This window comes from Cucurbita moschata, unplaced genomic scaffold (genome assembly GCF_002738365.1).
Source record: "Cucurbita moschata cultivar Rifu unplaced genomic scaffold, Cmos_1.0 Cmo_Scf00009, whole genome shotgun sequence".
Taxonomy (NCBI): domain Eukaryota; kingdom Viridiplantae; phylum Streptophyta; class Magnoliopsida; order Cucurbitales; family Cucurbitaceae; genus Cucurbita; species Cucurbita moschata.
The window spans coordinates 66491-84188 of record NW_019268525.1 but is presented as its reverse complement, the minus strand read 5'-3'; the positions used below and the strand labels follow the sequence as shown (position 1 = coordinate 84188).

The window sequence follows — 17698 nt, the reverse complement described above, 5'->3', positions numbered from 1 at the left end:
AAATATGTTGACAGCGCCATGGTTCCTTGTGACATCGTTGCTATCGAGTTTTGTATTTGAAAAATTGCTGGAGCATTCTTTTGTGAGAATTGATCGTGAAGATCAACCCACACTTGATGAGCTGTCTTGGCGTGAATAATGCCTTTAGCGATATCTGCTTCAACGGAATGAGTTAACCAAGATATTATCATACTGTTGCACTGATTCCAGAGTTCGAATTCGGTTGAATTTGCATCTTGGGACGGTTCCTCAATTGTGCCATCAATGAAGCCAATTTTCTTCTTGGCAATAAGAGCATGCATAACTGATTTACTCCAGGATTGGTAATTTGCTCCATTTAATTTGATTGGAACAAGTGAATATCCTGGCTGATCAGAGTGATGAATATAGTACGGATGTGTTAAATCAACATCCGAAATTTTGAAGCTGGATTTGGCTGATTCCGCCATAAAGGAAATTTTGATATTTAAGAACACCAAGATCGGTGCTCTGATACCATGTTAAGAATGAGAAATAGAAATAGAATTGGGATCGAAAGTATGATCTTCATTCAGGTTTACCACGTTTAAATAGGATACAAACTATCAACTAATACCTAAAAATAGAAAAAATATATATCTAACTAAATTTGGTAAATAAATAAAATATACGGTTAATAAAATCTATACTAACAACTCCCTAAATATCTGATATATATTCTAACTAATTATCACGGCAAAATATCCTCTTAATAAATAATAATAAAAAAAAAAAATTGGAAAGAGAAAGGGAATCGAATTGGTTGGAAGAGAGGGACTGGAAATCGCTATCAGAAATCTATGTGATGATGACTCGGCGACAAGCCCCGGATTCTTATTCGCCTCCCCCTTTTATTTCCAACCCCACCTTCTTTCTCTCTTTTTCCCCTCCTATTTTCTCTTCTCAATCTCAATATTTTTAATTTATTTTTGTAAAATCTTCATTTATTAAATTATTGTTTCATTAATATATTAAATGGATTAATCACACTATAGCAATAAGTAATTTTCTAAACCGATCAACTTATTCATTGATATGTAGGAGAACAATTCAAATTGTTAACTTATTCATTGATGAAATAATAATTTTTTAATAATTTGAGTTATGTGACGTGAATTAAAATGTGAAGGTCTCCATCTACGTGTATATATATAATTTATTAAAAAAAAAAAAAAGCATCTAACTATTTTTAAATAAGTTTATATCTGTTAGATTCAGATATTTTGTGAATAATGATTTTTGTATAATATGATTGGAGATTTGACAAGTGATGTGAAAAATGTTACAAAAATTAAAGACCGGTGTCAATTTTGTAGGTTTAAAGATAGAGTATTTGTAGGTGAATAAATAAATAAAAAAGAAATATATTAATAATTTGACGAGAGGGAGAGAGAGAGAGAGAAATAAATACAAGGCAAGTGTCCCTATAAACAATGAAACATTCACCCAATTGGAAGTAAAGAAAAATTTGGGAAATCCAAAAACCATACTGTTTTCTTGTGAAATCATAATAAAACCAAATTCAATTGCTTTCATGCCATTTCTTTTTCCTCTGAGATCCCATTAAAACAACAAAGCATGAGAATGAAGGGGTAAATAAAGGATGAACCATTTCTGTGGCACTCACGTTAATATATTAGGAAGATGAAAAGTGTGAAGTGAATGGGTAGTTGGTATATTAAAATTTGTAATTATTTTGTGGGTTATGGCTATGTAAGAGGGCTGTAGGTTTCATTTTCACATTTTCACATTAGTTTTAGGTTTCAATGTTTCAATGTCTCAATCATTTCTTCTACTCCAATTTAATTTGTGTATACCACATTTGATGGACCCCACCCCATAAATTGTTCACACCAAATTACACTTACCCATTACTTTACCCACCACAACCATTCAACTCCTCATTAAGTACCTTCCCGAATATATCCACGTCTTCTATCTATACACTCTTCTTCTTCTTCTTCTTCTTTTTTTCGAGGGAGAATCCAAACCAACCCTGGGTAGTAATGCTACTACCGCTTTTATAGAAAAGGTGTATTTTAAAGCTTTTTAAATAATGGAGAAATAATGGTTGGATGAAATCATGAGTTGTTATGATTTTCAACCTTTAATGGAAAAATAATTCTAGACTTAAATCATCACTTTATACCTTGTACGTCTCACAAAATTGATTGCTCTCTTCCATTCATATAAAAAAAAAAAAAGATAGTTTACCCATTTAGTTTTTTTCCATTTTATGTTTCCTTTTGATTTGATTCTGATTTCCTAAACTAAAAGATGAGGGTCCAAAATACATTGGGTTAGGACCAAATTGATATTTGGGCCCAATGGGGAATATATGGGCACAAGAGTTTGTTATTGTTTTAAAACTGTGTTGGGTGGGGCGAAGGTGAAGCCCATTCACGAATGTTTGCACATTGTATTGAATTGGCAATCAGAATTCCACATTCATGATTGCCCCACATCCCCCCTCCCCTCCCACCACAATGACATCAACAAAGTTGGACTTGGAACAAATTCAAATCGGGTTCTCTATTTCCCTTTCCTTTCCTACTACTACAACACCCTCACCTCACTCTCAAACCTCTACAAAATTTGCTCTCAAACCTCTATACAAAATTGTGTTTCCTTCTTTTGATCTTGTACCTACCCATATACTAAAATAATCTCAATTCTCACATCAGTCATACCCAACACTCACTTATTCCACGTTTTTTTATGTAAGACGATCATGATGTTGCTCCATTTTGGCCTCCGAGTTTCCCACGAGTAAACAAGGGATTCATCGGTTGTACGTCTCGGGAAGTATCTCAAGTTCCAAGTCGGAACTCGAGTACGAGCATGGCACCCTCAAAAATGAGTTCTTCACCTCATCTTACTTTAGCACTCTAAGCCTGAATCCCTATTGCTAATTATGTACCCCACTTTGGATTGGTAACAAGATATGCACATAATATTAGAGAGAAACAAAGAAAAAGGCACCAATGCATGTACTCTGTCTGTGTGCCTTTTATGGCCATTTACTCTCTTCCCGTAGGACACCATAGTACTCTCATCAACCCAACCCCACTCCCCACCTATTTTCAATTCATTATTCACCCTTCGAGTCTTTGCTCTTGCATTTTGAAACTTTTTTTTTTCTCTCCACCGATACGACTCTAAAGTTTAGTGCTATAAATGAGTTAATTTTTTTTTTTAAATCAATGTTTTTTTTTTAATCTAATCGTTACCATTCTTAAGATTACAATTACAGTGTTATTAAAATCTAGTCGTAAGAGTAATCGAGTGATTTTGAACCTGTGTGTAACAATTCAATTAAAATGAGTAATTGAACTTTTTGAAGATCACCTAAATATATATATATATATATATATATATATATATATTTTTTTTTTTGTTGAAATTAAATGTTGAGGTTGCTATAGTTCATCTCAATTTAACGTCACATGCGAAAGGAAAGAGTAATTCAATCTTTTTTTTTCTTTTATAAATTCATTGAATTTAAGAGATGTTATTCTGAAATTGATAGGAGAAAATAATGGTAGTGATTTTAGAAAGACGTGCAAATTTAAAGTCTAACTAGCTAAAAGTTGACCCATAAAACAGAACCTGGAAAAGGTAAGAACTTTAGTTATCACCATATTTAGACCTCGCATGAATAATTTATCCTTTGGTTTAATCTGCGAGTCCTTTTCCCCACCACCATGAGTTGAAAGTTGAAACAAATTGAAGCAAATTGAAGCAAATTGAAACAAATTGGGTGTCACCATATGTCCCCTTGTCTGTGCTTCTCTATTTCCTTTTCGTAGCACTACATCCATCACCTTGTCTGTGCGTCTCTGTTTCCTTTTCCTAGTACTACATCACCACTCTACTCCACAAACTCACTCTCAATCCTCTACAACTTCATCTACCCCTACATCCCATTTTTGTGCCCACAAATGGTAAGAACCTACTTCTCTTTTCTCGATTTTTGCTTCATGGGATTTCAGTTTCTTGCGAACCTTTCATCTGGGTGTCTGTTTTCTGTTCTTTTTCTTTTTGGGATTTTCTGTCCTTCTCTGTACTTGAATTTGTGGTTTCTGGGGGTTTTCCTCTCTTGAATTTGGAATCAGGACCCTTTTGTTTCCTTTTCTTCTACTGTTCTTAAGAGGGTCTTCCAAATTTACCAATAATTCTCCTTAGAAATGGATATTTCTGAATTTTCCCTCTGTTTTGAACTTGGGAGCAAGCTATGAAGGGGGAAACAACGCCGATGGAGACTCGTTTGCTTCTTCTTCTCCGTTTTACCTTTTCTTTTTTGGTTAGTTTCTGGAGTAATTGGTTATTTATTTATTTATTTTTTGATGAGTTTAGCTTGTAGTCTAGATTTTAATAAATTATCTCATTTCTCTGTATTAGACACAATAAGATTAGGTTGAAAATTGAAGATGGTGAGTTCCTTAATGCCAATCATTGTAGAAGGTTGAGTAAGTATTTGAAATGATTGGAAACTAATGCTAGACTAGAATACTAGAATAATGTTTAGGTTAACTAATGGTGTATTAGGTTTTGTAGGCTAAGTAATTCAAGAGGCCGCTATTTAACTCCACTTGAGAAGATCTTCTGATGTATAAAAAGGAGTATCGATAAGAACTTGTTTGGGATAATTCAAGAGATCTCGGACTAACAGATGCACTGCCTGGGATAATACAAGCCCTTGCATAAGCACTGTTTTGCCACTTATGACTAATGGTAAGAACTTCTTTAAACTTCCTTTTTAAAAGGTTGAAGGACATGAGTATTTTTGCAATGTGGTATTGACGCTTATATACTAACAATATGAAGTTTTTTGAACTTTTTAAAAAAGTTTAAAGGAATTTTTTTAAGGAATTCTCATAAGTTGCATTAGATTAAGCTTTCATTGTTTATGCAGGTTATTTACATGAGTGACAGCCAACATCGACTTATTTGGCGTTTCCTATTGTCAACCGAATAATCAACCGTCTAATTCTAAATCCTATTTCCAATATGCAATCACCAAAGTTGAATTTGGAACGGGAAGAAGATTCAGAAGTGAGCACCCAAGCTGCTTCTGACATGGCTGTACCTGAAGCAACCTCTAATCCCTCGAAGGACAGTAGTAGTACCTCCTGCCTCACCAACTCGATAAAAGGTAATACCAATCAAGGTTTGGTTTCTGTTGACTTGACACTTCATTTCAACCCAAATGATGTCGACGCAAATGGTAGTGGTGAGACTAGTAGTGAAGCAGTTGGCCATGTTTCTGGCCCAACAAACCCCAGGATGTTCTCTTGCAATTACTGTCGACGTAAATTCTTTAGCTCTCAGGCCTTGGGTGGCCACCAGAATGCTCATAAAAGGGAGAGGACAATGGCAAAGCGAGCGATGCGGATGGGTATGTTCTCTAATAGATATACTAGCTTGGCTTCACTTCCACTTCATGGTTCTGCATATCGGTCGCTCGGGATCGAAGCTCATGCTGCAGTGCACCATAAAATCTTACCTGCACAACGGCCATTTATTGCTAGAAATGGAGTCACGTTTGATGAAGGGTACATTGGAATGCCATTTTTTATGGAAGATGAGGATGTTGCTCCATTTTGGCCTGGGAGTTTCCGACGAGTAAACGAGAGATCTACTGGTTCTATGCCTGGGGAAGTATCTCAAGTTCCAAGCCCAAAATCTGGTACGAGCATGGCACCGCCGAGAATGAGTTGTTCGCCTGATCTTACTTTAAGACTCTAAGCTTTTTTGGTTTTGTTGCCTTGTTTCTAAATATTTTCCCCATATTGGTAATTATGTAGAGTGAGGTGCGGTGCAAGCTTTTTATTGAGTCATATATGTAATTCTTCTCCGTCTACCATAACTTGACATCTTAAGGAACACTCTTATTTGGATGGATGTGGTGTTAGTTCTTAACCTTTTTGGAAGGATGAGGTGTATATATATATTTTGAAGAGAGAGAGAGAGAGAGGGGAAAGAAGTAGAAAATTGTTGTAGAAATGAACTGAATTAGAGGGAAGAATCCGACGTCCTTGTCCCAACATATTCCTAATGGAAAAGCGTGGAAAGAGATCGAATTTGTGATAGTTCCAAGTCAATTGAGGGTCTTCCCGCGCTTCCTTGGCAGAGGGTTTTCCTCTACAATTCCATTTCACTCTTCACCAACACAAAGATTCACAACTTGTATAAATTTGTGATATGGCTTCTCATATCTTCATTCTCACAAACCTCTCCATCTCTCTCTCGTTTCATTTCTATAAACCACTTTTTTCTCTCTACAAAATGGAAGGAGGAGAAAGTTGTAGACGCCACAAACCAAGTAGTGCCAAGGACTCCAATGGTCTCATTGATGTTTTGTTTTCTTGGGAGTTGACAAATGTGTTCAATCAAAACTTGTATAAACTCAAGGTATGTCTTCTTACATTCTTGCCTTCCTCTCCTATGCATCTTCACTCATCACAATTCACATTTCTTCCAACGTTTCCATACTAGTGGATATTTTAATGAGATTAAATAAGTAATGCCCGATTCTACAAAAATGTTCAGGTGGGGAATATTCCAAAATCATTTGAATCAGAGGAACACTACAGAGGCTCATACTTGTTCCCTTTGTTAGAAGAAACAAGGGCAGAGTTGTGCTCAAGTTTGAAGGCAATTCACAAAGCACCTTCTGCTCAAGTGGTTTCCATTGAAGAGTCAAACGCAAAAAGAGGCAAAATCTTGTTCAATGTGAATGTTAGCCCTTGGAGAAGCACTGATGGGAAGGGGCAGCAGCCGTACAAAGCACTTCCAGGCCATATTTTTATAATCTTGGACTCTGATCCTCAAACTACCGATAGTGATTATTTGGAACGCTCAGAATTCAACTGGGCATTTGCTTGGTTGGGACAAATCACCGACAATAGTATCCCTACTCATCTCAACCTTCATGTTTCTAAAAACATCACAGCTCAAGGTGACATCCTCGAATCAACAACACTTTTCATTGTTTTTCTGATGAATGTGACAACCAACTTGAGAATATGGAAGGCGTTACAATGTTCTGCTGGTGGGGGCATCATTGGGCGTGTTTTGGGCACAACGTGGCTGGTATGTTTTCTATATATATTTGATGCTAAGATTTTGGTTGATAACGATTTTGAATTTAGTATTACTTTTGAAATGGTACAAAGTTAGTCTCCATTATAATATTTATAAACCTAGCTCTTATTGTGTGAAGTTTTTGAAGTGGATTGTTTTGTCATATGTCAGGGAAACCATCAAAGCTGCACAGAATGCACTCAAAATGATCAAGAAGATCCCACGCAAGATTACCCTACACCACACCCGTCTTCATTGAATGAATCCCAAAAGGTTGCAATAGAAACTTGTATCCAAAATACTCTCTGCCAACACAAGCCTTCAATAGACCTTATATGGGGCCCACCCGGAACAGGCAAAACCAAAACTACCAGTATATTACTTTGGAGAATCTTAACAATGAAGCACCAAATTAGGACTCTTGCTTGTTCTCCCACAAATGTTGCCATTACAAATCTTGCCTCACAAGTTGTGAAGTTGCTAAAAGACGAGTCTTTTCGTAAAGACCACATCTTTTGCCCTTTGGGACAATTGCTTTTATTTGGGAACAAAGATAGACTTAAAGTTGATTCTCAGCTGGAAGAGATTTATGTAGAGCATAGAGTTGAAAAACTTATCAAGTGTTTAGGACCAAATGGCTGGAAGTTTCAAATAACATCCATGATAGAGATTCTTCAAGGATGCAAATTTCCAAGATTGAAGAGAATGTTCAAATCCATTGCTTCATCACTTTTAGAATGTGTTCACATTTTAACCACTCACGTCCCTCAAGAGGTCATTATGGAGCATAATTTGAAAAAAATGGAGATTCTTGTTGAGTTGATTGGTGATATTGGGACCCTTCTGAGTGAAGATGATGATAAAGTGAGAGGAACTTTGATTGGTTTGAAGGGTCAATGTGTTTTGGTTTTGCAGACTCTTTTGATGTCGCTTGACCAGGTTGAAGTTCCAAGTAAAGTAAGCAGAAACTCGATCGAGAAGTTTTGTTTTCAGCAAGCTTCTTTGATATTTAGCACAGCTTCAAACTCTTTCAAGTTGAAGAATGTGAAAAAGAATTCACTCAACTTGTTAGTTGTTGATGAAGCTGCTCAATTGAAGGAATGTGAATCACTCATACCTTTGCAACTTCCTGATATAAGGCATGCTATTCTTATTGGCGATGAGTTCCAATTACCAGCAACAATAAGCAGCAAGGTAATTTATGGTTATCTTATCTTCTTCCTTCTTTGCTCTAACATGAAACACAATTGTTGATTGGCTTTAATTTTGATCAAACCCAATCCTTTCTGTACTAGGTTTCTGAGGCAGCTGGATTTGGTACAAGCCTTTTTGAGAGGCTTAGTGTCTTAGGACACTTCAAGCACCTATTGAACACACAATATAGGATGCATCCGTCTGTGAGCCACTTCCCAAATTCCAAATTCTATGGCAATCAAATTCTGGATGCTTCCATTGTTATGAATAAGCAGCTGTATGAAGAACATTACCTTCCTAGTCCTCTGTTCGGTCCATATTCTTTCATCAATGTTTCTGGTGGACAAGAGGAGAGCAATGATGATGGACAAAGCAAGAAGAACATGTTTGAGGTAGTTGTTGTGGCCCAAATAATACAAATGCTTTACAAAGGTATTGCCAATTTATATTTTAACATTTTCAATGTTTTGTCTTGCTCACTAAATATCTTGTCACCTACACTTATGTTTTAAAACAAAACAATGGACACTAAAATATATATATTCGAGCGAGAATTTTAAAATATAAAGTATGGTCGTCATTCAAATACAGCATGGTCCAACAAGAAGAAGGATATTAGCATTGGGGTGATATCTCCTTACGCTGCACAAGTTTCATCAATCCAACACAAACTTGGAAGAAAATATGAGAAGAAGGAAGGTTTTACAATAAAAGTGAAGTCTGTTGATGGATTCCAAGGTGGCGAAGAGGATGTGATTATAATATCTACAGTTAGATCCAACCGTGGAAACAACATTGGATTCCTCTCAAGCTCACAAAGAACCAATGTTGCTCTCACAAGAGCTAGGTATGATCTTCTTCTTATTCATTGAGTCAAGTTGAGACATTATTTAGACCTAACCCATTTTTTGTCCAGGCATTGTCTTTGGATTGTGGGAGATGCAACAACCTTAGGAAAAAGTAATTCAGAATGGAGAGAAGTTATTAAGGACGCCAAGTCTCGCCAATGCTTGTTTAATGTTGAAGAGGACAAAGAGTTGGGAGATGCAATGAAAATGATGAAGACTTCGCAAATGTCTGATATCAACCAAGAGATTCTCAACCTTGACAATATTTACAACAGTGATCACAAGAAGAAATGAGATGGGGTTTGATTGCTCTTACACACTTCAATTGTTATTAGTGTGATATGTTTATGAACTTTAAATTAACACGCCTCGTTTAGTTCTGGGGTTTGGCTTACAAGTCATTTTCCAATATTAATTAATAGGGCAGCGATATCTTGAATATATTCAATAAGTTAATTAAATCAGTTATCACAGCAACTCAACTAAATACTTCCCCCACGTTAGGAATAGCCATGCATTATCATTCAACTCCTACGACCCTTTCCCCTCTTGTTGTTCTTTGACTTCCCTTTCCCTTTCCCATTCCCGTTCCCTTTCCCGTTCCCTTTCCCATTCCCGTTCCCTTTCCCGTTCCCTTTCCCATTCCCATTCCCATTCCCATTCCCTTTCCCTTTCCCTTTCCCCTTCTTATCCAAAACAGCCTCAGCTTTTCCTCCTTCACAATCTTGATCATCAATCGACCTCTGATCCACTTCCACTTCAGGATCATCATGTAGTAGTAGTAGTAGTAGTTCACTCAAGATAGGCTCCAACTCCATCCTCCTCGAATAGACGCTCTTTGATATCGATACCACTTGAGATACATTTTCCTTGGGATCGCTGGCATCAAATTCGTTTGGCAACAGAATGTTAGCATTACGATAGAAGAAGCAAGAAGGATTATGAACAGAATGTAAACAGTTTGATACCTCATGCTTAAAGCAGTAGATAGTAAATTTAATTCCACAACCAACCCATCCACTACTTCAAAACGAATCTCCTCATCCGCTTTGCTTCTTGCGGCACTTAAATGCTTAACCCATCTCTCCACATCCATCTGCAACAATAAGCCACGCAAAAGGGATATGTTGTTTTCAATTACATGCTTCATCTGATGTCAAAACAACGACATGAGCGTTAATGTTACCTTGATTTGAAAGGCGTTTGACAGATTGCTCTTCCCCTCCATTTCATTCTCCAACATTCTCAATGCTTCAAACATTTCCCAAAAACCAACAGACTTGGGTGAATATCCATCATTTTCACTATTATTAGATTTCATCCTCTTGTTTTCATCCAAAGCCAAGCTAGAAGAGGATGGAATAGCCATGCATCCCACTTTCGATGCTACCATTTTGCTGGTTGTTATACCAACATCTTGCCCTTTGGGAGCTTCGACTCGAGGTTGCGAACTTTCAACTTCCTTTGGGAATAAAGCCTTCAGTACATCATCCATACAACGACTGACATTCAAGTTGACAGTAGTTGCATCTCTACAAGTGAGTTGTTGGAAATTTCCATCCAAACTCACAATAACCATTGGGTTTCCAATTCCCTTGAAGAATCCGGCAATCATATTTAAGTTATCAGTTGGTACATAAAAACTTTTGTTTCCCTTAAGCACATTGCAAAATTCCGTGGGTAAATGCTCAGTGATGTAGTTGCGACCAAGCAGATTGCGAAGTACATCGAAGCAAATGCCAAAGTTCAGATGAAGCAAACATGTGACAACCACCAACCTCCTTACCAGTATCGGATAGCAGTTCAAGTTTGTATGTGTCTTCTTCAACCACTCCATTGTTGCTCTCCTGTCGAAAAGAAGTTCCTGATGAATTTGAGCCAAAAACAAAAGCGTCGGTTGAAAAGAATGTTGTGTTTGAGCTCCCAACATGGAAATTATATCGGAATTTCCTTCATGGAAGATGAGCCATTCAAGAAAAGAGGAGTTTGTAGTGATAAGGTGTCCCCCTTTCATGAATGATACCATAATCAGAAGCCTTTCGACCAGGTACATGAAACAGAAAGGCGAAATATAATCCCGCATGTGGACCCAGTTCGTATTGTACGTGTCCCTCAGAGCTTCATGAAACCTCCACACAAGAGATATCTCTTTTGCGGGGTTCCTCCTTGCTTCATTCTCTGCGCTCCTACTGTTGCAAAGCTCTTGAATGAATGCACTCCAAGGAGGATTCTCCTTTGACCATTCTGCTATTTGTTCACACAACTTCTTATCGAGTTTGCCAGATCCAAGAATAAGCATTGCAACGCTTCCAACTCGGCCATAAGTTAGTTGATTCTGTAAGCTAACCTTCTCGGCCACAATTTCATTCATCATATTACGATAAACCCCAGTAACTCGTAGAGATATCACACTCTCCTTCAAAGAAACTACACAATCTGGTGGAAATAAATGAGTTTGGATTTCCGATAATGCCAACTTACAGAATCTCTCTAACTGCTGTTTATCATAGTATCTATGTTCCAAATATGGGCTATCTAGAAGGAGTTTTGCAACCTCAAACATGTGAGTGAGAAGCCTACACCGGCTGAACGTCAAGAAACCGATACGGTTGGAGAAATTATAAAGGTGATCTAGATTTTCTAAAACCTCGAGTCCAGAAGAAAACAGTTCTAAGCTCCAGTAGTTCCTGGCAGATAATGAAAATTGGGTAACATCAATGGACACCAATTTACCGTTCCTATGAACGAACCTTTCATCAACTTTTTTGGCCCAATCAGCATCAGAGTTGAGCAACACGTGTCTGTTGTTCAGTCTCCAAACACCAAAGAAATTTAAACAGAACTCGCCATAAGGGTCCGCATCGTTCACACCAACACACCTAAGACTCTCGAGAACATTCAAAATTCTATCCTTCCAGCAATGCCAAAAGTAAACCAAAGTTTCAACGGACACCTGATTCTTTGAAACCATTTCTTCTGAATGCTTGGTCAGATCAGAAACCAATTCACCTTCCCAAGTGTATTTTGATGTTTTCAAATGCAAATGGGCATCAAGAATCTTTCTAACACATATCATTTCTCCACGAACACTGTCGTGGTTCCTAGAAGCAGTTAGATATCCTGTCAGAGCTTCCACGTTTCCATTTTCATCAGACAAAATATCAGCCTCTATACAAATGCAGTCGTATAATTCTTTAGAGTCATTTTCCGCTAACAACCTGGCCTTTCTCAAAAGATCCTTCTTTCCTTCAAAATCCTTCAAGGGCCAACCTTTGCTTCCTGGTGACCAAAGAGAGTTGGCAAGGACGTAGCGCACAAGAAGCGTGGATGCCTCACTAAAATTTCCTGCCTTGCCATGAAGATCAGCCACATGAACCAGATCAGCTTTTGACTCTGCAATCTTTACAGCTTCCAAAAAGTTTCCCAGTTCTTCTTCCAACACAAGAAGCTCATCGAGGCAATTCAAGGACTTCAAGAAGTTACGCATCAAATCTACGGATCGAAAACTTTTAACAGACTTCATCATGAATCTACTGTCCCCGCAGTTGTGAAAATGAAGAGCACATTTTTGTATGAATTCTTGTTCAAGGTCCTCTATTTCCTTACTTCTGGATGCATGGTGTTCGAGTCCGACATCTTGTTTCCAGGATAAAATGTATTGCAAACCAACGTCAAACAATTTCCCTTTAGAGCAAGTATTCAAGCACGCAGAGAAAAAATTTGCCCTGGCAAATAAATCAGCAGCACGGTTGTAGCACTTTGCTAGAAGAAAACAATCTCCTGCCCTCTCTAGCTGCCCACATTTCTCAAAAATTGCCCCTGCAGGAATCACATTTTCACAACGTTCTAATTACTACTTATATCCCTAAAACAATCATTACGAAAACATAGGGGGAAAGGGAAAGGACATCATCAAAGATTGAATTCTAAAACCAAATATTCTGACCAACATCTCCAGCAAGGAGAAAAAAAGCAATAAACACTCTGCTTTGCTCTTATTACAGGAATAGATGAAACTTGGAAGGAGATCAAACAAACAGGTTTAATCCCAATACAGGAAACAAAGAAAACAAGGAATTGCACTTACCTCCCCTTTCAAACTCCCCTATATCGAAAAAGCATTGGGCAGCAGTATCAGCCTTCCCAATTGCTTCAAATATTTCTGCTGCTTCTCTTAGGATTGCCTTTGCTTCCACAGGCTTTGCATTGTGGATCTGTTCTGCAAAAGCTCTAAGACCGGAGGCCTTGGATCTTCTTTCCCAATAAACATCTTCAGCCTTTTCAAAACACATTGTTGCCATTTTGTAGTTGCCCTCATGATATAGCTGTGTAAGAGATGGAAGAATTAGACTTTGGGCAAGGATAAAATCTATATACATCCTTCACAACCTCCTGCAAAGAAAACTAGCATGTTTCTGATAGAAAATGGAATAAAAAGAAGAGAATCAACACTAAGAAATTCTAAAAACAGTAACCACCAACAAAAGCTGAGTCAAAGAACTAGAATTGGATGACAACCTAACCTTGAGCCCTTGTGATCTCCAGTCCTCCTTACTGCATGAGGCTAGCATGGATTGAGCAAGGGAATCATTCAACTGTTGAAATTGCACCACACACTTTTTCTTCCAATACTCAAACATAGGTTCAGAATGCTCTTTTGTATCCTCACAAAACCAGAGTCTCTGCCTTGTGCGAGTCACCGCAACGTACAATTGCTTCAGCTCAGAGCACAAAATGTTATGTTTTGACATACTAAATTGTGGGATGGAGTGAGGCAGGCTGGAGTCAAGCATGTCCAGTTCCTCCATATATTTGTAAATAACCCTCCACTTATTTTTCAAAGGCGAGGAACCGAAAAAATTGTATAATAGCACATCCTACAGATACATGTAGGAAACTAGAATAGTGAGGGCGCTACAACGTTGCTAATTTTTTAGGTATGTTAGAAGAAACCCCATCTGATCATCTAATAGTAAAATATAAAAGAAGCTTTTTACCTGAAACTCAAGCCCTTTGCACTCCACTATAGTAAGAACAAGTGCCTTCTTTCCAACAATGTTCAAGATCTCTTTCTGGGCAGATTCATCGCGTACCAATATTACCTGCTCAGCTCCAAACCCTTCCATACTACTGCGGCCAACACTACTTCCATTTCCAAATATCAATTTTATTGCATTTTCATTGTTTCCACATTCAAGCAGCACTGGGGATTCTCCAGCAATGAGGCTCGTCTCGGGTTTCAAAATGTCAAGGGATTGTGGGAAAAAATGATAGAGAAGATCAATTACGCTCTGCGATAGATTTAGAACTCCGGAATGGGTTCGGAAATTTTGACTTAGACAAAAAATCTCCGAGATGCATCCTTTATCTTTTCTTTCACAACCTCCACTAATTATGTTGGGTTGCACAAACTTTTTGTAAAACAAAGACCTTATATCCTGGAACCTAAAATCAATCCCCCTAGCAATGGTCTGAGCTGTGTCACCTGAAAACACAAACCCCTCTTCAACATTTCTGCACACATAACTGAAAAGAGCAATTTGAGTCATGCTCAAATCCTGCACTTCATCAATGTAAATAAAATCCATTTTGTCACCCTCATATCCTTGACTTCTAAGGCGACGATGCAAATCCATAACAAAGTCACCCAAATCGAACTCTCTGTTATTCATCTTCATTTTTTCGTAACTTTGGAAGATATCATATATGATCTCTCTCTCCACCCTACTTAAGCTGGATGTTCGGCCCTCAGACAGTAGAACATAATCTGGTTTACTTAGTTTACCATCATCTGCATCAATGGCTCGAGGATCACCTTTTATATGTGAAATAATCTCAGTGAACACTCTACAACAGTCTAGCCTTTTCGTTAGTTGTGCATTGAAATGGGGCCAATAAGAAGAACTAAAACGATCATAGTTAACTTCGTTCTTCCGGATAAAAGATTGTAAGGCAACAGACCTTGAACGGCGAGTTTGAGCATATAACAGATGTCTTGCATCACAAAATCTCTCAAAATACGGATCGCGCAAAGTTCCATCAAGCATCATCAAGAACTTGTAGAAAGTTGTCACAAGAGGATATGAGTTGGTTGGAATATTGGTTAAGGAATCTGGGACATCCATGAATTCAGTTTCTAAGTCATCCATATTTTCCATATTAAAATCAGCCTTTCGCTTAGAATCCCCACCACAGGCATAGCTGTAAATAAAGGAGTAAATTGCATTAAATTCAATAAAGCATGGTCAAGACCAAACATAAATTATAGTTTATAAATCAAATTACATATTGAAAAGGTGGGGACCTTTTCAAGTGAGATACATGCTGCCTAACAGCATAACAAAGTTTTGGACTAACTGTGAGGAAAAACTGCCGCAAAACAGCTTCATTTTTCTGTATTGTACTCGTTGAAATCTCACTTTTTGTAGTAACATCACCTTCGACGCCATATGATCCTGCTGCCAAATAATGCAACTTCTCCTTCTGATATAACTTCATGGTCAATACAGTAGTTTTCCCAGTTCCAGAGCGTCCAAGTATGAAACTACTCCTGGGATAAAGAATAATCCCTAGTTCTTCCTCTGTCACTTCAAATGGGAGATCCAACTCAACGTCATCTCTATCAGAAAGCAAATGACTTAGCACACCAGATGTTAAGGAGTAAAATTTCATCAGTAACAAACTATCTTTGACTTTCGAATTCTCAACATAACTTCTCCCACTGTAATCAACGCCTCGTAAGTCATCCCTATTAGAATTGTCAGTATTGCTCTTGTACCGTACAAGCTCTGATAAGAATTCCCAAGTCTTGGGAACTTCCAAAAAACCCCTTAACAATAAAGGAAAATTCAAAACGATAAGAGACCATTTGGAAGTAAAGCAAAGATTTAAATCAGAATATATAAAATCTTTTTCCTAATCACCACCACACACTCACTCATCATAGCATATCTCTTCACAAAGATTGATGTATTCATCAGTGTAGGAGCGGAATAGGTTGCCAAGATGTTTGACCAATTTTGAAATATCCTCCAACGGCAGCACATCCCAAATCCTTAAAACTTGCATGTACGCTGCCTCTTTCATTATATCAATGGCACAAATAACATAGAGGCATTCAACCTTGATTTTCTTCAAAATCCTCGTTGAACTTCCACATACCAGATTTAAGTCCCTCCTTTTGGGCCTCCATCCACCGGAAAGTTTGAGTAGAAGATTCAATATCTTCTTCTTCATCTCCATGGTTGACGATTTCTTGAATGATTTCAAAAATCTATCACTGAATAGAACCTATGCATGTCAAACGAAGAAATTAAGAGATCGCTAGTAGAGCAAACAAAAATAAATAAAATGATGAGAAACTATGAGTCTTGAACCTTCCATCTAGCATTTCTGAAAAGAATACTGTCTCCTTTCAATAAATCATCAAGTTGATTGAATTCTTCCTTGATATCCAATATAGCTTTGGCCAAGTTCTCGTCATCGTCAGCATTAAAGAAACAACCACGATTCTTAGCATCACGAACCAAATGAGCCCAAGAAGACTCGCTATTCGACAATGTTTTATCATTCCCTAATATCCATAGACAATATCTGATGCATACCAATAGGCAGTAAGTCTTCACCCAATATATGATAAAGCAAATATAGAATTACAAAGAAGAAGGGTAAGCAGCAGTACCTAGCTCTTGTAAGAGTTACATTTGTCCTCTGATCACATGATAAGAATCCAAGTGAAGAACCTGTATTTGATCTAACAGTAGATATAATAATTATATCCTCTTCCCCACCTTGAAAGCCATCAACAGTTTTCACCTTCACACTAAACCCATCAAGGTTATCGTATCTGTGTCCAATTTTCTCTTTAATAGTGGTTACTTGAGCAGAATATGGTGATATAACACCAATGCTTAGATTCCCTTCTGAGTTTTTCCACTCTACAAAAAGAGTGATAAAAACAAAAATACAACGCTAATTAATCTTCTGTATTCATAAGATAAAAAACTAAAAGAAAAGTTAAAAATTCCAGTCATGCTCTTCAAGCCAGTCAAAACAGAAGCTTTCAATACTGCTGTTCTATATGTTGAGATATGATTCAAAGTATTCAAAATGAAGATATGATTTGAAGTAGTTGAGATATGATTCAAATATTCAAACTACCAAGATTTTTAGGAGATTGTTAGTAGATTTAAATTCTTTCTAGATTTCGATGATTTACTATTTTTGGTCCAGTGTATTAGCTATAACTACTGGAATTGTGTAACACTATGAGCATTGAGTCCGTAGACAATAATAAAGCACCGTAGCTTTCATCTATTCCTATCCATTCCTATCTCTTTCACTATCCCTCTTTCCAACAATTTTGGTATCAGAGCCAAGTTCGTTCGACACGAGGGCGAGTGATTATTTTCTTTTCCAAAACAAAAATGGCAGTAGCTGGTTTTTCTTTCTTTGCACCGTTGTTGCCAATCTTTAATGGTGAGAAGTATGAGTGGTGGAGCATCAAGATGAAGACCTTGCTCAGATCGCAGGAGCTATGGGACTTGGTGGAG

The 17698-nt window shown here is 37.5% G+C and overlaps 4 protein-coding genes across 12 annotated transcripts in view; 2 read left to right on the top strand and 2 right to left on the bottom strand.

Annotated features, from left to right (window-relative positions):
* Window positions 1-6271, bottom strand: part of LOC111447262 (IAA-alanine resistance protein 1) — a 30179-nt gene extending 23908 nt beyond the window's left edge. Inside the window, exon 1 of the mRNA XM_023086307.1 lies at window positions 6253-6271. The gene's annotated coding sequence lies outside the window, so the exon portion shown is untranslated. The remainder of the gene's footprint in view (window positions 1-6252) is intronic.
* On the top strand, window positions 3770-5933 carry LOC111447263 (zinc finger protein 7-like). 8 transcript variants are annotated; one of them, XM_023086314.1, is made up of 4 exons: window positions 3770-3962; window positions 4420-4482; window positions 4576-4752; window positions 4934-5933. In XM_023086314.1, the coding sequence occupies exon 4, from the start codon at window positions 5029-5031 to the stop codon at window positions 5764-5766; it is 738 nt and encodes a 245-aa protein (XP_022942082.1). In that variant the 5' UTR covers window positions 3770-3962; window positions 4420-4482; window positions 4576-4752; window positions 4934-5028; the 3' UTR covers window positions 5767-5933. The 8 variants fall into 8 exon arrangements, with proteins under 8 accessions (XP_022942082.1, XP_022942083.1, XP_022942078.1 ...); XM_023086315.1 differs by having other exon boundaries at window positions 4420-4487; XM_023086310.1 differs by lacking the exon at window positions 4420-4482.
* LOC111447261 (helicase SEN1-like) lies at window positions 6253-9597 on the top strand. The gene is made up of 6 exons (XM_023086306.1): window positions 6253-6432; window positions 6571-7113; window positions 7276-8298; window positions 8400-8730; window positions 8890-9145; window positions 9215-9597. Exons 1-6 carry the CDS (start codon window positions 6307-6309, stop codon window positions 9438-9440), a joined length of 2505 nt encoding a protein of 834 aa, XP_022942074.1. The 5' UTR covers window positions 6253-6306; the 3' UTR covers window positions 9441-9597.
* Window positions 9579-17698, bottom strand: part of LOC111447259 — a 17345-nt gene continuing 9225 nt past the window's right edge. For both annotated transcript variants that reach the window (XM_023086302.1, XM_023086303.1), the window contains 11 exons: window positions 16828-17083; window positions 16523-16739; window positions 16084-16436; window positions 15451-15975; window positions 14144-15347; window positions 13670-14023; window positions 13234-13471; window positions 10333-12965; window positions 10115-10242; window positions 9817-10025; window positions 9579-9750 (listed from right to left, as the gene is read on the bottom strand). In XM_023086302.1, coding sequence (XP_022942070.1) covers window positions 9671-9750; window positions 9817-10025; window positions 10115-10242; window positions 10333-12965; window positions 13234-13471; window positions 13670-14023; window positions 14144-15347; window positions 15451-15975; window positions 16084-16436; window positions 16523-16739; window positions 16828-17083 — 6197 coding nt within the window. In that variant the 3' untranslated portion in view covers window positions 9579-9670. The remainder of the gene's footprint in view (window positions 9751-9816; window positions 10026-10114; window positions 10243-10332; window positions 12966-13233; window positions 13472-13669; window positions 14024-14143; window positions 15348-15450; window positions 15976-16083; window positions 16437-16522; window positions 16740-16827; window positions 17084-17698) is intronic.

Coding starts and splice junctions, on each gene's coding strand:
- LOC111447263 (XM_023086310.1), top strand. CDS start 5,029: ATGCAATCACCAAAGTTGAATTTGGAACGGGAAGAAGATTCAGAAGTG.
- LOC111447261 (XM_023086306.1), top strand. CDS start 6,307: ATGGAAGGAGGAGAAAGTTGTAGACGCCACAAACCAAGTAGTGCCAAG. Junction 6,433..6,570: donor AAAACTTGTATAAACTCAAG/GTATGTCTTCTT, acceptor AAAAATGTTCAG/GTGGGGAATATTCCAAAATC. Junction 9,146..9,214: donor GTTGCTCTCACAAGAGCTAG/GTATGATCTTCT, acceptor TTTTTTGTCCAG/GCATTGTCTTTGGATTGTGG.